Raw genomic sequence first — 24,517 nt, 5'->3', positions numbered from 1 at the left:
TTGGATCACAACTTTTCTCTCTTCGTTATTGGTTCATATACATATTTTAATGAACCTTGTCAGTCTTTTACTGTTGTTGATCAATACATTTGTTCCACTTCTGTTTTTCAGTATTTTTCTAAGAAAGTGGATAATAATCCATTAGGCAGTGATCATTTTCTCAATACTCTGAGAGAGATTAACCACAATGAATGCCACCTAACTCATGGAACAGTGGAAGCAAACTGACTCTTTCACCATTCTTTCAGAACTTGATCCTGTTTTTATTAATCTTTCCATCATTAATGACTACATAGAGATATTAACTGATTGTATTGTACAAACAGCTGTTTGTATAATCTCAAAAACCTTAACTGCTTCCAATGGTATTCTTATCCTTTCTTAATCAGTGACTTCAAATGGGAGTAAAAGCTCAGAAACAAGCCTTGGATATCTTACTCTTAATTGTATCACTCTATGACAGGCTCATATGCATGCCTGACAGATCAGACATCAAAACCAGAAGTCTTGAATTACCTTCACTATAAACATCTTTTCAGCTACAAGCTCTAAGGTCATCTGGTATAGAATTCAGAGGGTCAGGTGGAAGTATGCTTTCCATCACTCTTCGATCTTGTCTCCAATAGCCAGGAAGTTGTTGATATACAGGGTATTGCTGCCACTCTTGGAGAGTGCTTTTCTCATTTTTCCAGCGCTTCCATATCTACCCTGCTCTCTTGGCCATCTAGTCACAGACTGAGAAATTACCATTTTATTTTTGGGTGGATAGTCTCTATGAATATAATTTTCCATTAATACTGGTGGTTTTAAAATTGCTGTGGATCAGTTTGGCAGTACATTAGTTGGACCTGATGATATTCTTTATAAGGTGCAGTGCAATCTCTCTCTCCTACCTCTTTTGCCCTTCTTTACCAGATTTGGCCAGAAGATATTTTTTTAGATGCAATTTGTGTGGTTATTGTCATCCCTTTTTCTCAATGTGGGAAGGATCCCAAGAATCATTGTTATTATTATAATCCTATTGCTTCTACTAGCTGATTCTGTAAGGTTTTGCAGAGGGTGGCTAATGCTTATTTTGTTTGTTTTTTAATCGTACAACCTTCTCTTTCCTACCCAGAGTGGTTTTCATAGACAGTATTTTCTACTATGAACCATCTGATTCATCTTTAAACCTCAGTCAGAGAAGCATTTCTCAAGAGGAGGCATGTTGTATCAATCTACTTTGATCTTAAAGACTTACAACACTATATGGAGTTTGGCATTATATAAGCCTTCCTTTTCTATGGATTACATGATTATTTTTCCATTTTTATTTGTAAATTTTTATTCTACAGACATTTCCAAGTCCTTCACACATGAAGTTGGAGTTTCCCTGGGGCTGTATCTTGAGTGTCATACTTTTTTACTATTAAGGTCACTGTTATCACTGAACAATTTCATTCTACTGTTGTAATAGTCTCTATGATGGTTATTTTCACATTTCTTGTTGGAAGTCAAATATGGAGTTTATAAAGTGACAGCTTCATACTGCCTTCATTCACTTGTTAGAATCGGCAGAACTAAGGGTTCCATCTTGTAGTGTAAAATCATTCATGTTATTGCTGCTAGTGGTGGTTGTATGGTGGTTGTATCCTAGGTAGTGCTGCTTCTTCCAGTGATGGCTGAGACAAAGTTCTTAGGATGTCTCTTTGGTTGTAAGTTAAACTTTTATTCTGCATCTTAAGCAGCTTTGTGTCAAGTGTACAAGGACACTAAATTGAGTTGATAGGCATACCATGCTTAAGATCTATTTGTGACCTCATTCAGTAGTGTGTGGTTCAGCTAGGGACTTTGTTTTGAGGACTCTGGCTCTGCACAGGGTATTGCTGTGCTTTACCAGTCCTGAGTATGTATGCTGAGTCTACTGAACATCCTCTTCACTTTGGACATTTTTAAAAACATCTATGTATATGCAACTGTTGAGGCTATGTATATATCAGCATTATTTTATGTTATGATGTTTCTGTGTGCAATATTTAATTTGTGGTTCAAAGATTGAATTTTTATGTTTAGTTGCTATGTTCAATAACTTAGCATGGTCTATAAAACACATATTACAAAACTGTGTCTACATCCATTAAACTGGATATCATGTAGGAGGTACCCTTGTTCATATACTTCAAAATAAAAATAAGCAATCTGTAATTATTTTTAACAAAGTAAGTGATGATTCCCAATTATGCCAATTTCCTCTCAAGATATAATATTCAAAGTGAAAACTACAAAAATCATTGCTTTGATGTTATTATAAGTCATGCACATGTAATGTTGACATATTATGATTACAGAAGAAATAGCTTATATTATTAAAATGACAGTACTGTTCCTTATTTCAATAATATCCTTTAGTAAGTTGTTTTCAACAACATGAAAACTTAGATTTTATTGTGTTATATGTTATTATGCACCTAATTTTGATTAACTGCACTTTTATTTTTGTCATCTATGAAGACTCTTCATAAAGGCTTCTTTCAACAAAACTTGTGTACAGACAGTCTTTAGGAATATCAGCTTGCATGCCTGCAACAATTAAATTGTATTCCTACAAGGATTTTGCTCACAACTTTGCTGCTTACAAACACTCATTGCTGTACATCGTAACCATGATTTGTGGCATTTGCAATGGGAATGAATTCCTGCACTGCTTTTGCCATGAAGAAGAAATCATTTCCAGGCCATTGTTTGCAGTGGAATTCAATGACATCAATATGGGCTGTAGACATGAGTCAATATGTTTCCCTCCCATGTCCACCAGCTCAGTCAGTACTGGTATAGCACAGGTAGTATTTCTCTGTATCATGGATTGATAGTGTACCTGCATCAGATAGAAGTGAAGTGCATCACTTGTCAGTCATGTTGATTAAAGTTTACCAGCCTTGGAGAGCAATATCTTGTTACATTTATAGAGTCTGTTTAGGGTATCTTGTATATTCTTTACAAAATCTTCTTGACAGATTTGATGGTTTGTTCTGTGCTGCATTCACCAACTCCCAAGTAGAAAAGTTTTTTGGTTTTTTTTTCAGACAAGAAATGTGCATATGTTAAAGTAATGTTTCTTAGGGAAACTAATATGTAAATATGTTTGTGTAATAATTTTAATTAGAAGAGTTGCTAAAATTCTACAGTCATGATTACAGTTGATAATAAGTGGCCTATATATATATATACACACACACACACTGAGTTATTTAAATGTAAAACTGTAATAAAATTTTTATTAAAAACTTTTCTTAGTTGTTAAGAACAAAGTATATTATTAAAGAATATTTACAGTATTTTGTGACTTTTCATTCCACAAAACTGTAGGTAATATAATAGTTAAAGATGTTTCCATTTCAGCATATTAAGCACAACAACTGGATTTTTGTGTTTACTTTACCTAAGGCTCTTTACTTACATCACCAGATTACTGGGTGATAAGTATATTACAAATAAAATATGTTTGTTGTATAAGGTTATCCCTTAAGTGATGTCCAATGTTAGGTTCAGAAAAAGAGAGAGGTTTTAAAATGCTTTTAATGTTATTGAATCAATAATGTATATTCCATTATTATTAATTACTTCTTCCCAACAATTAACAAGCTTCTGAATGCCACTTCTATAAAATTGTTGGGGTTTGCAGGAAAAGAATGAAAAGAAGGTAGTTTTGACACCTTCATGTGTTCCAAGCTCTTTTCCATCAAAATAGTTTTGCAAAGTTAAGAATAGATGATAATCAGATGTAGCAAGGTCTGGAGAATAAGGAAGCTTTTCCCAGTCTAACTCTTCAGTCTTTCCAGATGTGATCCTTACTGTATAGAGCCGTACATTATCTTGGTGTAACGCAACACCTTTATGATTGATCAAAGCAGGCCTTGTTTCTTTCAGTGCAACATTCAGATGCTCTAACTGTTGACAAAAGAAGTCTGATGCAATCGTTATATTGAGTGGCAGGAACTCAAAGTGTATCACACCAACAATATCTCACCAGATGCTTGACAAGACTCTATTTGAGTGGTGGTCCATATGGGTTGGGCTTTAGCCACTTTACATTGTCTGCAGAACTTAACATTTTAATAAAATATCCATTTTTCATCATCAGTCACTAACCTGTTCAGAGAAGGTGAGTTACATTCATGAGAGTGCAGAGAAGTGTAAATATCTACTCTTGCTCTAAGATTGGCTTCTGTCAAATCAGGCGGGGACCCATTTTCCAAGTTTTGACACTTTTCTAAGCTGTTACAGATGGCAGTGAACTGTTGAATTGGTTGAATTCAGCTTCTGCATTAGTCCTTCAACTGTTACAACACAACCTTCATCAAGTGCAGCCAGCAGCAAGTCATCGTTAAACTGAACAGGACAACCTGAATGTGGCACGTCACTTAAGCTGTAGTCACCTGATCTGTACTTTGGAAACCACCTTCAACATTTCCTTTCATTGAGAGACTCTGCACCATAAACATCTTGAATATTTCGTGTAGTTTCTGCTGCACTATTGCCTTTTTTAAACTCTTAAAGCATTATATGCCTAATGTGCTCCTCAGACACATTCATCTTCATAAGGGTTTATTTGATTAATGATTTCAAAAAGTGAAGTTGGTTAGTTTTTTTATTTGTTTGAACATTTTTATACATACCCTACCACATATTTTAGTCATTAAAGCCTTCTACAAAGACAGAAATGTTGATGCACTTTCTGTATTAAATTTTCAGACATTACATATGAGATTACCCGATATAAAAGTTTGAGAATATGACTGTACCAAACAGTTACCTTTTGCCTTGCTATTGTATTACATAGAATGTACTTGTAATATGATTGATAGTGTATTTTAAGGGACCGGGTAGTTTTAGGTTTATGTAATATGTTGTATGAGTCTTCATAATGTTAAAGTTAATGTTATATTCATTTCAGATTCCGAACATGTGGTTCTGTTTCTTGTCTTGTTGTAAAATAAAAAATGAAAAAAAACTAATATATGAAATAATGTTATGTATATAGTTTTTGAAGCTGTTTATTCTCCTTATTTAGAGTTGAATTATTATGAAAGCACAACATGGAAACAAGATATTTGTAGTCCAGCACATGTAATTAGAGCACTACATTCACATGGTTGGGTAATAAGCAGTGATGAACAGGTAAGGATAGTATTGCTTAAAAGAAATAATCAGAGTTAAGGTTCAACAATGGATATCAGAAATTTAAATTGATTATGTAAACAGAACTTTAAGTTGGAGTAATATCCTTTCACAGAACTACTTGTGTGGTGAAGGCAGCATCTAACAGTTGTTTACTTCTGTAGTTTAATAACCACACACTAACATAAAAACAAAAGAAAAATCTCCATAGCAAAGACTTTAGTAGCCTTTCTCTACCAGGCAATCCTCCCAGGATTAGAAACTTACAAATTTTTATGACTACATGTCTAGAAGCTGTACTGTTTAAAGAGTAAAAGTAAAAAACAAAACACTGGCTGTCTACTTTAAGCAAATCTTTTCTACTAACTGCATCTTTTTTATTACTATGGTAATTTTTTCTAATGGTGGCAGGTAGTTTTGGATTACATGATAAAAATAATGTGAGATTTAATCCATGTAAGGAATTTTATCTATTTATGTTTATACAGGCTAAATTCCTTTAAACAAAGGTTGTAGACTTATTTTCACTGTTAACCTCAGTATAAACTCCACAACTAAAGGTACTTATATAGGACTAACTTCAAATAAAATGTTTCCTTATAAACTGAAGTATACATGTAACTTAATTAACTTTTATAATGATAGATAAACATGTAATTCACCTAGTGATTGAATAATGAAATAAATATATCTTTATGACATTAAACTAACTGAATTATCCTTTGAACTCTCAATTTCTTTTCAAGTGAGTATGTCACATTAACTAATTTCTTTCTTCTATTCATAACTAATATACCCATCTAGATCTTACTCATGTTTACTAGATCTTAACATCATGCATACATTAGTTAAGATCAAAGTTAAAACATTGAAAATATAGATTACAACACTATGTTATTACATTTTTATGTTAAAATGGCTGTAATTAGTTTCTGAATTTTCTGGTTTAATTATACTTTTCTGACTTATTTTATTGTTTAACTAGTTGTCTGTAAAATTAATATATGTGTTTAAATCAATTCAGAAACAACTATTTGCTTCACCATCCCAACAATATTCTTTAGTCTTAAAACTGTGTTGACTTGCCTGTTAACATATTAATGTATAATTGACTATTGTTAAATATGCACACGTTTTACTCGTTTTTATTTCAGTGTATTTTAGTAATATATGTTTCTCTTTGTGTATGTGCTTTCAAAGACTAATTGCTAAAATGTTGAGAAATAACATTTTTTTCAGTATAGGAATAGCATACTGGCTTTATAGATTAAAGGCTTAGGGCTCCATACATTATGGAGAGCTTCATGAATTAATTGAGATGTTCCACGTTAAATCCAAATGAAAAATAAACTTACGTACATGATTGTAATTGCTACATTTACCTCAGTCTTTTGCTTTTAAGTTAGCATTTGTTTAAAAAAAATAACATTTAAGTTTTTAGATCTTTATATATGCCCTCACAAAATTTTCAAAATTGGTATTTCAGAAATGTGTTTACACACAGATACACATATAGGCAATTCATCTGGAATATCATAATTTGCAGCCTAAGTATGTGTTATGAATTTTAGAAATATTTAACCCTCTTGCTATGGACAGATCAAAGGCACATTGTTACAATGTTTTAGAATTATTTTAAAAATTTAATTAAACAACTGATTTATCATTGTATGTTAATAGAACTGGTTTCGTAACATAGTTTATAAATCACCTTTTAATATGTTTTAATTTCTTAATGTGAAAAAAAAATGCTTTTTGAGTGTCATATTGTATGTCATCTTCTTTTAGTGCACAGTTTATATTTTCTTATGCCTACTATACAATGTATATAATGGCTAATGAATTAGAAACTCAAATTTCAGACATTCAAGCTAGAATGTAAAATGAGAACCTCACCTTTTTGATTTGCTGAATTATCAATATGCTTTGCAAACCTCCCTCAGTATTCTTGGCCATCACTCCATTTTGTCAAAATTTCATTTCTATTCCCATGTACTTCTCTTAAGCACATGTGTGACCAATAAAAAGAGCACATTGAAAACTAAGGCTGACGGTCTACTTTGCTTACAAACAATAGTCTGTTTATAGAGTAGTTGATTCGAACAAAAATATTTTTTGACCCACATGTAGTTTAATTAGAAAGCCAGATAAATTACATTGACTTTATATGTATTGATTTAATACTTAGATAATATTGTGGGTTTCTAAAATGCATCTTTGAAATGTACAAAAATTAATGTTTCATTCCCCTTCATTTGATAAAATAAATGAGGCTTATGGGGGGGGGTTTAGTAAATATAACATGTAAGTACAATCAATTTAATAATATCATGAGGCCAGAAATCATTTTTTTGATGTATTTCAATTGTATTTTGTTATGTTTTAAGAAAAATAACTAAAAGCTAAGCATTTATGAGAAAATGGTAGTAACATCTGAACATGTTTATAACCACTTACATTCTTTGTACACATGTACTGCTAAATTCTGGCTAACCTTGAGGATACCTAACATCCAAGTTTATTGGATCAGCTCAGACTGTACAGAGCTATATCATAAACATTTTCATGTAATTTTATTACTTTAGACAATTCTTCTTGCAACCACTGAACTATAAACAAGCAATAAATCTCTTCCATTGTGTGCTCAGAGCCAGGATTATGGTAAACTCTGTAGGAAAGTTCTGATAATTGAATCATATGAGCTTATTTGCTATTAATGGTGACATATGATGTCACAAGACCAGTTTAATGTCAGGACTACTGATTCTTTACTTTATGATAAGTATATTGTTTGTTTTTTTTCAGCCATTAATAATAGAATAAACATAGAAAATAACTCTGAAAAGCTTAGAAGTAGAAACTCTCAGAGTAAGTATATTGGAACTTTGTCAATACTAAAGAGGATAGTGTAGTACTATTCACAGTAGGACACATTTTGCAACCTTTAAAGTTTTATAGTGATTATGAGGTTAGTCAAATTGACCAACCATGCATAGATTTAGAGAAGAGAAAATAGTAAATGAAATATAACATTCCTTACCCCTGTAAATTGTATATGTAGGTATTTAGAAACATTAATGTCATTTAAAGAGAACTGCAAAATTGGTTTTGGTCAACGATAAAAGTATTGTTTCTTCCCTTCATTCAAAATGAATATTTAATCTGATTTCTCACACTAGTAATCTAAAAAAAAATATTTTTCAGAAATGTTCTTGACATATCTTTTTTGCCACGTAACCATATTTTTGAGTAAACCAACTTCGTTTGACTGAATGAAAATTGTAGTTTGGCATGTCTAAGTTTTGTGCTATGAAGATTTACAGTAATAACAAAATCAAGTTGTTGTAGTAAAAGTGGGTATTTGTTAGGTATGCATGTACTTTTAAAATATTCTGTTTTATTGCTTTTTTATTATACTGCTGTTTACTTCTTCAAGGTGAATAATTTATTTTGTATTATTTGGCATCAAGTGAATATTTTAACAAGTACATGTATCTACTGGTGTAAATACTATGATCTTAAATATCATACAAATAGTGGGATAATTTTGATTTGATAGTTTATTACCTCATCCTTCCTTTCTTTGTTTTATGATAGAGATTTTTGTTTTTAATGAAAAAAGCCTTTGTCCTATTATGAAAAAGCAAGAATTAATAGAGTCCTACCAGAAGGATTATATTTTAAATGCTATCTGCTTTTACAAACTACCACACTTCAACTGAATTAAATGCAAGTATGTGAGGTTTTTAAGAGTTTATGTTTTGGCAGTGCAAACATAATTGAGATTTGTCTTTAATTGACAGCTTTTGCCTGTTTCTAGAGCAGGATGATGTTCTGGTTTCTATACTAAGATCTTCGTAGGTCAAAAAATCGTAAATGTTAACTTTGTGGTCCAGGAGTAACTGCAGTTATAATTCATATGAATGTACAGGAAGTAGATAATTATGTACAAATTGATGTAAAATGTGAAAAGAATAGAGAACTGTAAATTGTAGGAAATGGCAACAAGATACAAAGAGGAAATTAAACTTTTATATGCAAATAATACAGTGGTTAATAATGACTTTCAGGTAGTTAAAAACATTACTAATAGGGTTAGTTGTAATGTGCTTAATAATGAGTGGTTTAAAAAAAAAAATTAATCACCAAATTCCAATCTCTGAATTGTAGAGGTGATGAACTTTAGGAAGGAAGGGATAATAAAAGGGACAGATAAATATGGGAATGTAAAATGTAGAGATTATTGTTATAGAAGATTCTTTAGTAGGGTAAGTGGATATGGTAATGTGGGATAAATAATTAGGTTTTGACATTTAGAAGCAGGAATGGAGGATATCACTTACGAAGCAAGTGATGTAGTAAAGGGTGCTAACAATTATTGCAGTCTTTTTAGTATATATTGAAACTAATGTTGTAAGTAAGGATAGATCAGAGAAGTACAAAGCATTAATAAAGGCTTTCAAATAAAATGATCATAATAACTTATTTCTATCAGGATACTGTGAAGACTTAACTTTGGTATTACTAGTGGGTTACTTGGGTTGAATACTAGGATTAGGTTAGTATGTAAGGAAAAGCAGGTTAACTGGTTAGATCTTTGGAATTAGTTTTGTGTAAAGAGAGAACTTTTTTTTTTAAATGGGTGGTTTACATTTAAATAGAGTAGGGGCTGGCTTGTTTGCAAGGGCTATTAACTGAGCCATTAGAGCAACTTTAAATCAGTGTTAAATAGCAGAAGGCCAAAATAGTAGAGAAAAAAAATAAGATGTAAGGAAGGCTGTAGTGTGGAAACAAGATACAGAGGTTGTTTTAATGTTATGCTGGACTGCAATTATTGTACTGCTAGAAGTATAAGAAATAAAATACATGACTTTAAGAGTACTGGATAGAATAGAGGATTTTATTTTTATGGGAATAATTTATACTTGACTAAATGTAGACAATTTTAATGATGGGAAGTTTTAGACATATAAGAATATAGGTTGTTTAATGGGGATACAGTACTAAATAAAAGATGGAAGAATGGCTTCATATGTAAAATGTGAGTTACAGTCTGTTCATTAATGCTCCTACGAAAAGTGGGGCCTAATAGGCCCCAGAGCAACTTAAAAGGTTATTAATATTAGGCTAATAATTTTGTATTTAAATGAAATTGCCATTTAAATCCATTAATGAATGGATTAACGAGATTCCCACTGTCCCTATCTACTATCTAGCGAAACCACAGCCAGGGGAACGGGCTTGGAGAAATCAGGACTAGAAACGTCTTTTCGTAGGAGTGTTAAGAGGATATCAAAGCTAATAGCAATGAGGTTGAACCTGCTTTGGTTTTTGTTAGTGTTTAGAAAGGGAGAAGACTATCTAGTGTTCTGTAACACATTCCATCAAACAGAGTTGATGAAATTATTGAAAAGCTCTGTATTGAGGTAAAGAATTCAGCTGTTAATGAGGTTATGACCATGGGAGATTTTAATTTCAGGCATATAGGCTGAAAATGTTAAGAGCCTAATCATGAGAGAGATAGGTTTTAGAAATTGTTCAGACTTGTCTCTTCATGAAGTGATAGGGGGAATTTATTATGAACAAAGCCATTTTATATTTATTGTAAATTTCTAATAAAAAAAATTGTTGATAGAATGAAGACTGGAAAGTGTCGGGTCAGATGATCTTGGGCCAAATTTGTTTACTGGATTACAACTAAAAATTAAAGTCAAAAACCCCTCAGGATATGTTTTAATTTTGGAGATAATAAACAAGATTTTCATTTAAACAAAAAACATATTGACACAAAGAAACACACACACACACACACACACACACACACACACAAATTGAAAATTGTGTAATCACATGAAAGGCCATCATCTGGAATGTATCAAAAAGTTATTGTTAATTAACTCGTACAAGGTACATTTGGAATATAATTAACAGAGACTGAGCAATACTTGGATGTTTGATTTCCTGGATTATAGCAGAGAGAACTTTGTGCAATATTTCTGTGAATTCTTCACATATAGGTGAGATTAAGTGTAAAAACATGACCTTGTTTGCACATTTCTGAATGTTTTCAACAAGAAATTTATCATACTCAGCCAATACCTTTAGTATTCATAGGTATCTGTTATTATGCACTGAACTTTTCACTTCCTGAAAATGCTAGTCCTCTGAATGATCTAAACTTTTATGACTAAGAGAATATGCTCTTCAACTTGTTGCCAGTTTATTTTCTCTGACTTCATGTGCTCTGTTAAAATTTTGTCAGCTCATTCACTTTTGGTTTTACTAATAAAAAATTTGATGGTTCAGGCTTGTTTCCTGCCAAATAAGTCCTTTACAGCATGTTTCCAGTCAGAGTAACTAGTTGTTGTTAGTGAAGAAGTATTCATTGCTGTTAAAAACAACTTGTATGTAACGCAGAAGACATTCCCCTTTGACAGTGAGTAAGGAAGCCAGTCTTTTTTTTAACCTGTTTTTCATTCAGTTGCTTGCAGTAAAAGGTCTTTTACTATTGGGTTTTACACTTGTCACTCAGAATAAATTGTGTAGGTGCACTGAAGTCTGCATCCATATACTTGTAAGAAATAATTTCCAATGCACAAACACAATATCATTTTGTTGAAAACCTGTCTATTTCCCAATATTGAATGTAAAGGATATTTTAGTATTCTTATCACCATTGCAGTAATTGATTTTTTTCATGTTGGTCGGGGCTCAATTCCATTTGCTGAGATTGACAGTCATCAGTATCAAGCATTGTAATCTTTAAATGATTTTTTTCAAGCCTTGGCTGGCTGTTATGTTTTCAGAACTTTCTGATTGAGGGTAAGGACTTGATTTGTTATGATGAGTTTGACCATCAATATTCAGAGGTTTATTTTTTACATTGTTGTTTCCATTGTCTTGGTTGGCAAAGGTTTCAGCACTAGAGGATGAAGTCCATAAATCTATTATCTTCATAGTTTTAGGTACTACTTTCTCTAATTTTTTTTTCTTCCTCTTTCTTTAACTTTAGCTTTCCCTAATCATTTTTGTGTTTGTAAATTTATATAATAAATAAAGACAAACACTTAATGAATAATGTTTGTGTGTGTTTGTGAGAGAGAGAGAGGTGTCAGAACACGATACCTCATAATTTCGCAAAATAATGCTTGTAACGTTTTTCTGCAATAATCAAATGTAAAAATGAAATTCAAAATATCACAAACCTATTTCACAAGTTAGCATTTAGTGAGCATTCTCTTACATTTTAGTACTGCTTCACATCAATGTTGCAAGCTTTCAATGAGTTTGTGTAGATATTTCTGTGTTATTGACTGACATCCTTCTTTGAGTACTTCAAAAAGTTCATCTGCTGTGTTTGGCTTGTGATCTTTTGTTAATTTGTTTAACTCAGTCCATAAATTTTCAATCAGATTGATATCAGGTGATTGGCCTGGCCATTCCATAGCATCAATTCTCTTATTTCTGAAATATCATATAATGACTGCACAATTGCAGAGAAACTTGTTTGATCATTTTGTAGCGTAATTGGAATAAGAAGATCTAATAAACTACTGCAGGTGCACAACACTTTTATGAAAAAATGTAACTAAAATGATGAAAAGTTCAGGTATTTATAAAAGCCAGAATTACAATTGAGATTTCAGATCATATTTGAACATACCTTGTCAAGTGCATCCTAAAAACATATAATTTTACTTATTTTCATGCCATCCAATAATAAATTAACATTTTTAGGGGGGGATACTTTTTTTGTCCACCCTGTCTAGGTCTAGTCGTTTTCTAGGTCTACTGCTTGATTATACAATAAAAAAACACCGTGTCAGGACTTGAGGGGGAGGAGCTTGGCTGAGAGCTGCCTGAAAACATGGACTAAAGAGATATTGATTGGTCGAGGCTTATCATTCATTTAGTATGACTACATCTAGCCTTGCTTTAACCTAGCACATTTGAATTGCAAATTGTATGCAAATATGCAATGTCAGAATGAGTCTGTACTTAGCTACACTATTCAGAAACAAGCAAATGAAATCTCTGCACTGATCTTGCATGATAGGCCTACCCACGTCACACAAAAACTCCTCTCTTTTGTCTCTCACTTTTTATCTCTCTCCGTAAATAAGTAGATTTGTTTGATACTATGTTATGGTAAAACTCGTGAAGTACTATTATGATTAGGTGATTAATTACGTGGCTAATTACTATGAACTTTAACATCGAAAATCATAAGACATTTAGGAATGTGGTTTAGTAACTTTATTTTATGAACTGGATTTATTTGATCAGGTTGATGGTGTAGTTGTGTATTCAAGACCAGTTAGTCTGTTGTCAAGATAATCTTTTTATGAAGAAAAGTAGCTTGAAGAGTTCCCAAGAGTTTTAAACATGTACATTATTTTAACTATGTTGCTAAAAGCTAATTGTATTTGCATTTTTCACTTTTCAGTTGCATTAAATTATACTTAGTGTAGAATTTCATATCATAATGTTTACAGAAGTGGATGAACCTTGACTTATTAACACATTTGTTTTTCAGCTCCAGTGTACTTCTAAGTATGTCTATCAAGTGGAAATAGAAATTTCATTTCCCTCTGAATATTCTTGCCTGATACATGTATGTGTAGTATACGTACACATATAAACACATGTGTTTTGATAACTGCAATTGTAAACTAGTTTAAAATTGTGGATTGTGCTAGGCATTATCTCATATTGGTACATACTAAACCATTAAAAAGAATGTAACACCCCCAGAACTTGTTACTGAGGGCAACCAAATTTCAAGGTACCATTCATTTAATAATCACCCTTCAATGTCCAATTAAAGATAAATTCTATGCAACAAATATTAAATTAAAACCTGGAAATTCATAAGCTGACAAATTCATTCACAAAATACATTCCCCTACCAAGTGGTAATTTGTCAAATGTATATTCACTCACTGTCTAAAAGTTCATTATTTCAACTCTAAGATTGTTTAGCATGAACATGAACAAACACTTTCTATCATATTTTAGCTTTCAGAACCTTATCTGGAATATTCAGTAAAGCAGAACATCTGAAGTGCTTTAGTTCACTCTCCTTCGATATTATGTCTTGTGGACATGCATTATATTTTGTAATTTTGACATTTATTCCCATTTTATATATGTCCTATCTTCACTTATGTTTCCAATTACAGTTTATTATATCTAGTAGTTATATTTTAAATACTGTCAGACTTAAATTGGTAACTAACTATAGAAATATACAATATTGAAACATCAGCTACAAAAGTACACACAACTCACTGCCAATAAGGTTTTTCACTGGTGTTAACACCTGCTTTTTATGAAAAAAAAACAATTGAGTCCTTAGTTCTCTTGTCTGAGCTACATACCTCAATCACTGAAAAGGAAAACATGTCTTCCTATATAGTTCTTTCATCATTCTTCTATCAAAGAGGTTGCTCTACCTTCCTGTATCTTACTTTTTAATATTTATTTCCTTATAAACATTATTAACAAAATTATATAAATCAGCATTTTATGCTACTTCAATTCTTTATAGTATTTCTAAGACCTATCATGATTATGCAAGATGTTTAGAAAGTGACATACTAAATACTACTGCATGTGTAAGGTGAGCATTTTCATGTACATATAATATTACCTTATTTTAACTTGTGTTACATAACTAATGCATATTTAAGCCATATAAGCCAGCACTAAATACGTTTACATACTATGATATTTTTTCATAAAATTTGTAGGAAATGTAAACCTGAAGAATATATTGAATTTGTGTCTTATCTTTTTGTGTTGTTACACTTGATTAGTTATCTTAATTTGCATTTTCAGGATGCCCATGAACTCTTTCATGCTCTAACAACAACAATTGAAGAGGAAATGAGCGAATGCCATTCTGTTTCTTCACTACTGGATATTAGTGCTTTACAGGTACTTACTGTGCATATATATATATATATATATATATATGTAAAGGTTGGCAATGGTAATAACTTTGGAACTGGGCACACATTGTGAAAATTATCAGTGTCCTGTTCAGGTGAAAAAAAAAGTTTCATTATGTCGTTCACAACTATATTTACTGATAGTAAAAAAAAGAGACCTGCATCAGGATCTTTAAACTCAAGTTTTTGAGCACTCATGACAAATCAAATACAAAGAACAATGTATAATGAGTGGCTACAATATACCTTCATTATTTTTTTTTCTTTATCTTTCAGCTATTTATAATTACTGATAAATGTTTAGACCTTTTATTGCATTTTTATTTATGTTATTGGTTGACTGTAGCTCATCCATTTAATTATTTATTCTCATGTTATACTTTATTTAATTACATGCATAATTACATGTAAAATTGCCTTTTTTCACCATCTTGTGTGTAGTCATGATACTGTATTATAAACATTATATTGTGTTTCGAGTCAGTTTTTGGCATATTTTGGACTAACACCTCTGCTTTCACACAGTACTCAACTAATGCAGTAGTAACTAAAACAACAACCTGCCTTTCCAGTCATTCCTTGTAATCCACAGTTACAAATTTCCAGATAAATTAAGGATATTTATTAAACATATTTGAATTGTGTAAGATTTATCAATCCAGTATGATCATTTTGTAAAGAATTTTAAGTTTAACAAATTAAGAAGCAAATAAATAATACTAATTTTCTTCAGTTTGTGCAAGTAACTTCATCCAATTTTAATGTAGACTTAATGTAGTTAAAGCTATTTATCTTTTTTCTCTCACACATTATAACATAGAAACATGTATAACTAGTTTGTTAAAACAAATGTACTAACTATTGGCATATATATTTGTTCTGAACAGTATTTTCTTTATTTCTGTTTGTTATAAATAAATTCTAAGGTTGACAAACTGAGTACACCACACTTGAAGATTTGACTTCTACTTGAAGTTTAACAATGTGGGAAAACAGCAAAGGTTTAGTCATTATGAAGTTGCTAATGTACAGTTACAACGTTTTGTAATGACTTGTTTTAGGTGTTTGATTATTTAAGGCAAAATATTATCAATAAAACAACATATTAAAACCTGTGTTTCTTTGAATTTTGATATATGAAAAGATTCAAAATCAATCAATTAATCAAGATTTTTTTTGGTACCAGTGATATAATGTCTTGCTCATTTTATTTTTCTTCACTTTTGTTTTTGAAATTTTCATTAGCATTGAATGTACCATGATATGTTACATATTGAGAACAAATTATATCATTACAAATGAATTAGAATTAGTAGTAATTTACTACTATTATCAACAAGAAAAGTATTAAAACAGTTAAGCTAAAGTTGTGTATTTAAAATCACAGCTTTTTAATCACAACTTCTAGGTTTATGGATTATTTCAAAGCCCACCAAAGTCATTCAAGTATCTTCTACATTAAAATAAACTTAAGAGATTATAATACAGAAATATTTGGTTATATTATTCCATCCTGTAATCTCAGTTTCAAAGTTTTGTTTCATTTGATTTTTGGTTTTTAATTTGTTACATTCAGATAATTGAAACATACATCCAAACCTGTTTTTTTCTGTATTTTTAAGTTTTGAACTTGACATTTAATTAGCTCTATTAGTTTATACATACTACATTTATAAAAGTTCAAGTGTGCTTTATAGCATAGAACAGATTATCAGATTATAGATATATTAACAAACTCCAGAAGCCACATCAAGTTAAATCTTTGTTATTTCTCTTGAGAATGCAGAAACAGGTTTTGTTACGTTCATGTGTATGTGTGTTATATGTGATATGATTCTTCAGTATTATATTTATAAAGAAGAGAAGAAATACTTAGGATGATTAGGGATAGTATACCATCGTTCTTAGTCCCTGATCTCCAATAAACATAGAATTAGCTGTTTTGGATACCACTTAAAACAAGTTTTTTTGTAGTTCATGTGTAATAGGTTATTTTATTGTTAAGTAATGAACCTGTTAAAAACAGGAAATTCATATGTGGGACAAGGAAATAGAATCAAAAGTTCCAAAAAATAAATATTTTTTTACCCTTTTACTGTGAGTAGGTGAATGTGCTGTGTTATATCTTTACATTTAAAATGTTATATCAATACATTTAACATTGAAACCGCTTATAGCTCAAGTGTTAATATGAGTTTTAATTACTTAATGTTAAAAGAATATATATGAGTAAATCTTCAAGCTTCAATTTCTGTATCACATGAATACTTCCCCAGTCAAAACTGCCTGTTTCTACATTTTCTGCTATCTGTATTGTAGGAAGATAATATTTTGTGTTTTGGAGGTATATGTGATAAAGCAAAGGTCATGTGCCACACCTCCCTCAGAGCATCCTGCTTTCAAAAATTGTCATAAACTAACTTTGATGTTTGTTATTGTATTATTTGTAACCAATAAGAAATAAAGATTTCATTTAGCCAACATCTGTGGGGACTCTAGATCTTGGACTAAGCAGAATTGAACATTTTCACTGTTCATATTTTTTATTTAATTTTATACAGTTAACTAAATTGAAAATTTAAAAATATTATAAGTAATTTCAAATGAAATAAAGAAAATATTTATGGTAAAAATAAGCATGTGCAAAACTTGAATTCTGTTTTGTAATTCAATATGAGTGTGCTACTAACTTTTGCTGTAGCTCACATAAAACCTTACAGCTTAATTTCTATAACCATAGTCTGAGAGGGTTGAAGTTCAACTATAGATAAAAAAAAACAAACGACTAAATGGAAAACTCTCTTAGCTTTGGATGTAAAAATAAATATTGTGCAGTTATCTGTTATAATGTTTGTACAACTTAAAATGAAAGAAGAATAATTTAGATGTATTTCATATCTTTTGTGGTGGTTACATTGTTTGTATAGAGTTAGGGTAGGGACAATGAAAAAGTTTAACTGAAAAGATAACTTATATTCATTTAGGATATTTTAGAGGTTAAGCAAATAACAGTTGAAAACTAAAATTCCAAAAAAAATATTAAAAAATGTTTTAATCTAAATGTGGAAATCAAAACTCCAATCACACATATATACAGACATACCTTGAGGAAAAATAATGAATTAAAAAACCCTTAGTTTTTTTTGTGTCCAAGAGATTTGTAATGTTTACTAAAAGCTTTCCAAATTTGTTGAAGTTGCATGTATCACATTAAAAGTTGTATATGGATATTTTCATGGTTATCTGGTAGTTAACAGGTCATTAAAAATAACTAAGCCCATATGGTAAAAGTTAATCTTTGAAAGACATTCCTCATTACAAATTGTTATGTAATTTTTATAATGTATAGTTTTCACCATTTTCAGTGATGTCTATACCTGTATCTGATTTACTTTCATTTGTGGGAGCTTCTATGGTTTCTGAATCTAAACCTAGATGCATGTGTTCTTGCACATTGGAGACACAGAAAATCTGTTAAGTATGAATAGTTCTCTGATGCAGCTCTATTGAAGCTTCCTAATGCTTTTTCTGATTGTCTTTTAATTTTTAGATGCAGTTCTTATGAATTACTTCCATAAAAGCCTGTCCATGTCTGACTGTTCAAGATATTTTGGTTTTAAACTGCAAAGTTGGAGATGGTTTTTACACTCTTTCTAGTGTTTGGATTGGCATCCCTGTTTTTGCCTCCATTCTTTCAGTTTTACATACATTGTTGACTTGCCATTCATTCTTATCACATATCCAGTCTATCTTATCTGCAAGATGATCAGTGTTATCTGTTTGTTAGTCTTGATTCTTTCAGTGACTTGTCATTTTGTGTTCAGAGATTGCATGTGGAACTGCAATGTGCTTTAGTAGCAAGTTATTATAAAAATAATATATTTACATCTAAAGTGATGTAACTTCTTGTTAGTACCATAATTTTAAAGATTTCTAATACAAACAAAAGAAAACTTTTTACTTCATTACTTGATTTTATCAATTAATAAAGACATTGCTTCCAGTAGAGTTGAACTTTGGTCAATGGTGAAGGAATGCTTGTGGCTGTAGGTGGTAATGGGTAGGCAGTAGTTAACTAGCTAACTTTACATGTGACTAACCATCTTGGTTTAATTATAGCTTTTCAACTATATTTGTTTTTCAATGCAAGCATTATTGGTTATTGTGTAATAATAAGAAATTAAAGAATATAGTTTACCAAAGTACCAAGTTTTGTATATCTTTATCTGAAGACATTTCAAGTTAGTGCTCTTCCTCATCTCATAAAATGTTCAGAATTTTAATTTGCATGAATAGTATTTTCAATGTTGATTGTGAAGTTTTCTTTCCAAATAGCATCTTTTACATAGACATTAGTTCTCAGGCCATAGGCATCCTTTACTTACATTTCACAAGGTGTTTTGTTTATTGAATTCTAAATTTATATAATGAACATTTTATTCATATTATACCAGTTAATATAGCATAAAATCATAGCAAATAATCCATATTTTAATAATATATAAAATTTAACTTCTTAATTTTATAAGGCAAAAATACTAAAAACAAAATTTTAAATTTCCTCTATTGCAAGAAATGTGACTTTTTTTTTTTCTTTAGGCATTCCCTCTTTAACTTATTTAATCACCTCTCCAAAATGTATGGAATTTAACACAAATTACACGTTACAATATTGTTATTGCTCAGGGAGAACATAATTTTCATTGCCTTTAATTTTGTTTGATTACAGAACCATCAAAAAGAAAATGAGGCTCTTCTTGCCACACCCACCTGCCACATCCTCTCTTACAGGACTTGTCAATAGTTCTCTCATACATTTAACACTATATTATTTATAATAAATAGAAAGCCTAGATTTTCATGTATCAAATGATTCATTATATTACATTGTTTTCTGAACAAAGAATTGTCAATTTTGCTTTCAGTGGAAGCTTCATTTCCATGAATTTATAATGGTTCTTGTCCCATAGTTAAAAAGCCAGACAAATTAAGATAGTTATGGGACATTGTCTGCTTTTTGCATGTTATTATTCAATGTTCTTTGGTGCATTATTTGATTAAATAAAAATTACTTGGTGCTGTACTACTGTTACTGTTATGAACAGTCAAGATACCTCTCATCAACATTTGATAGTAAAAGAAAGAAGGCACAAGTAACAACTTTATTTCTTGTTTTATGTGTATATTCTTTATTTATTATTATAAAATTAACTCAAATGTAAAAATATTCCTATTTTTCACATGAGTTTAAAGCTATTTAGAATAAACAAATGTTTCATATTACAATATGAAATCATTTAAGAAAGAAAACGGTAATTTGGACATTTTTTTCTTTCTATATTTGATTGTTAAATTAAATTGGCTAACTTTCTATAGAGTTAGGGTAGAAAATCTAACAGGTAGAATATAAAGTTTTACTGAGAAAACATTTGAAATATATTTTGGAAGTTTTGGACATTACATAAATGAAATTTGAATTTATTTAAAGAAAAAAGTATTTTTAACCTTAACATGAAAATCTCTGTGCTCAGACTGATAAAAAAACAAACTTGTATTTACAAACAAATCTTTTAATAAAAATACTTTATTATAAAAATTGATTTTTTATATGCACACAACTTGTGATATTTACTAAAAGTCTGCCAAATTTTCTGAGGATACATGTACTGCATTAAAAGGAATAATATTAAAACATATGTAAAAATGGTGATGTGGTGGGTCTTTGGGACTGAGCCTGTATTGAGAGAGTTTAATGGTGTAAAAAAAATGAAAGGAATAAAAAGATTAAAAAATACAGTTTAAAATTAAAAATGAAATTTGTAATGAAAAAGAATATTAATGTAAATCAGATGGTTTTAGTGTTTCCAGATTATAGGCTCATTTTCTTTTTATGAATGTCTATAGGATACAGAATTGAAAGATACTCGTATGTAGAGGTTTTGGTGATAATTCATTTCTTTAAAGGTATATCTTGGTTCTGCAGTTTGGCATGGCTTAGATTTTCACCTACTTGATCACCTAGTCAGTAGTCTGATGTAATTTAATTATTGGGTACTTAATATTTATTTTAAATATGCTACTTTATTTCACTAAAATAGGAAACATAATGATTGATTATTTTACACTAACTTTAGATTTATCAGTTTCATTGACTGAAATAAGTAACATAACAATTATTTGATAGTTACTTTAAGTATATCAGTTTAATTCCCTGAAATAAATAATGTAATAATTGAGTATTTTATACGTAATTTAAATATGTAACTTCAATCTACTGAGGTAAATAATGTAATGATCCAGTATTTGAAATGTACTTTAAACATGTTAGTTTGATCTAGTGAAATAAGTAATGAATCATTGCATTATATTTGCTTTAAATGTTAATTTCAAACAAGGTACATTACTTCCACTTGTGGCACAGCCTGGCCGTTGGTTAAGGCATTTGACTCTCAATCTGAGGGCCACAGGTTTGAATTCCCATCACACAAAAGATGCATGCCATTTCAGCCAAAGGGGCATTATAATGTGATGGTCAATTCCTCTATTCATTGATAAAAGTGTAGCCCAAGAGTTGGCAGTGGGTGGTGATGTCTACCATCTTGTCTCACACTGCTACATTATGGGTGACCAGTGTAGATAGTCTTCATGCAGCTTTGTGTGAAATTCAAACCAAACAAAACTTGCACTCACTTCCTTAGCTATTCTTGTTCAGTGCTTCACTTTGTTTGCTAAATTTTTTCTTCACATGATTTAACTGATTAATGCATGCATATTGTCATGTGACAAACCTCTGCTACCAGACATGCTGCACACACACACACACACACACACACGTGCATGACTTGTGTGACTCCATTTATGCTAGTCTACCTAACTATCACTTTTTGTTTGGCAGCACTCTTGTCTGGACATTTTATTTTGTGCTCTCTTCAATTGGAAAGTTTTTGTATTGTTAATTTCCCAGTTTCTTGTTTGTTTAAAATAGTTGTTTGTATCTCATTTTGTCATGATATCTATTTTCTATCCAGATATGGAATTTAATCATATTTTACCACATTTTTCTTTCTTTACCAATACAGCAGTGTTTGTTTTCATTTGTATTTGCATCTGATTACCAGATCAAAAACTGTTTCCTTCTACCAGCATATCTACTCAGGCTTCAGGTGGTGAGATTGTGATATTGAAATTATCAGTAATTGTTTGTAAAGAGTTTGATTTTTTTATATAAGCCAGCTTTCTTCTTCTGATATTGTCCAACTTCCTTGTGAGCAATTCAAACCTGTTTGGGACAATAAAGCATTTGACACTTTTGCCATATCCAACTGAATTTACTGTTTTTTCCTGAGTTCCTATTGTTGGTCCCATTAGGCCTAATGCAAGTTTATTTGTTTGTTGTTTTTTTTTTACTTGATTTCTCGGGTTTGTTCTATTTTATTCCTTTCCCCAATTTCTCCTATCTATAATGCATTGCTTTCTTTGTAACTTAATACTCCTTCCTCTCTGTATTTTATGCCTCCACCATCTCCTGATATCATAGTTCATGTTAAAAATTTTGTTCCTCATTTACATGATGGTGTTGGCATGCCTCAACCTTTATGGGCTTTGGATAAGTTTGCTTTAGCCTACCATAAAGCAGATTTTTCCATTCCTGGATTCTCAGCAACTGCAATCCATTTGTGGGAAGATCCTGATTGTCCTGTTCCTGATTGTCTCGCACCAACTTTTATTGCCTTCATTTTACCCTCATATCTGTCTTACAGTATTTGTCTGCCATATATTTCCTCTCTGAAGCGATATACAGAGATTATGAGTGTTTTCTGAGGATAAATTTGTCATAATTACATCCTTATTGGCACGTTTGTCAATTTTGGCTCTTTCTTTACACAAATGGTTCCTCTATTGTTGGAATATGTTGGAAAGAGATACAGTTTTGTCCCACATTTTGTTTGCCATCTCCTTGTCTTAGGAACTTATGCTTGGCCCCTTTTCTTCATTGTTCAGTGTTTGGAGATGTAGTGACTTTGAAAGTTCAAGCAGAATCTGTTATACAGCAATTGACATTTTCCTCGTTGGCTGATTGTTTATCTCGTGAAGCCTTAACCATCCCTTACTTTTCTCTCTCCTAATCAATCTCAACTCTTACCTTTTCCTTCTACTAGGATATCTTCTCATTGTTTTATTCGATCCTGAGTATCACTCCATCAACAGAATTGGTGACTACACTGTGGGATCCATCTGGTGGAGGTTAATTTATCCTAGTGTATCAGACAGGGATCTATGGGTCCTTCAGATTTTATCCAAGGGACTAGGTATGCATTTCCTCTCCCATCGGACAGATGTGTGTTTCCTTTCCATTGACTCAAAAATCTACTGCATATCAGCACTTAGCATTCTTAAAGAAAGGATCCTGTAATGACAAGGAACATGTGGTTCACACTTCTAGAGTTTTATTCCAGGTTGTTTGTCGTTCTCAAGAAAACCAAAGATTGGTAGCCTGAGATTCAGCTGTCACATGTCAATCAATTTTTTGTGCAACCTTATTTTTACCATGGAGTCTTTTTTCACTCTCAAATGGGCTTTTTCTCCAGGTGTATGGATGACTAAGATCATAGCCTCAAATGCTTGCCTTTGTATTTCCGTATCACGGTATTTTAGACATTGCTTTCAGTTTGCTTATCATAAGTAGTTTATCAAACTAATTTTGTGCCTTTCCTTTCAAGCTTGATATGGCACCATATGACTTTTGTCAGGTATTCAAGGCTTTTGTTGGACTTGTGCACATTTGAGGGTTGTGCTTCTACAGTTACATGGATGACTGTTTTCTATTGGCTCTTTCTAAACTGTAGTCAGCCTGAAATGCTAATTTCCTTCTTTTGGAAGTTGCTTGGGTCAGGAAGATGAGATTGAAAAAAATCCTTCCTTGTTCTTAACCAATATTCTATTCATTTGGGTGTTTTGTTCAACACTCGTCTCATTTGAGGCCAACCTTAACCTTTTCAACTCCATTTGATGGAGCTGGAAGTTGTTGGTGCCCTTACAACTCCATTCATTATGCTTGGGAGGTCCTACCTCTTTTGTGGATATTGTCCTTTGTGATGGTACTTATCCCCATGGATTGTGCTCATACAAGATCCCTTTGATGGACTCCTTATGATCAATGGAACCTTGTGTGGGAGCCTTGGATATTTCTCTTACCTTTCCTACTCCCCTTGTAGTTGATCTGCACAGGTGGGTGGAGGAGACTCACTCTTTACTAGGAGTTTTACTTCCTCCTGTCCAATCCAAATTTACATATCTTCATAGGTGGGTAGCCTGAGCCGAGCAACAAGTTGCTTCAGATCAAAGGTCTTACTATATTAATATTCTGGAGCTTTTTTCTGTCAGTTGGGCTTTGGATCATTTTCTGC

The 24,517-nt window shown here is 31.4% G+C and overlaps 1 protein-coding gene across 11 annotated transcripts in view; it reads left to right on the top strand.

Annotated features, from left to right (window-relative positions):
* Positions 1–24,517, top strand: part of Usp30 (ubiquitin specific protease 30) — an 80,181-nt gene that overhangs the window by 29,602 nt on the left and 26,062 nt on the right. For all 11 annotated transcript variants that reach the window (XR_013025019.1, XM_076488722.1, XM_076488725.1 and 8 more), the window contains 2 exons: positions 5,051–5,157; positions 14,998–15,096. Coding sequence is in view for 10 of the 11 variants with exons in the window: in XM_076488722.1 (XP_076344837.1) it covers positions 5,051–5,157; positions 14,998–15,096 (206 nt within the window). In the remaining variant the exon portion in view is untranslated. The remainder of the gene's footprint in view (positions 1–5,050; positions 5,158–14,997; positions 15,097–24,517) is intronic.

This window comes from Tachypleus tridentatus, chromosome 2 (genome assembly GCF_004210375.1).
Source record: "Tachypleus tridentatus isolate NWPU-2018 chromosome 2, ASM421037v1, whole genome shotgun sequence".
In the NCBI taxonomy this organism is placed as follows: Eukaryota; Metazoa; Arthropoda; class Merostomata; order Xiphosura; family Limulidae; genus Tachypleus; species Tachypleus tridentatus.
Note: the sequence above shows the minus strand (reverse complement) of the source record. Positions and strands in the feature narration are given on the sequence as shown.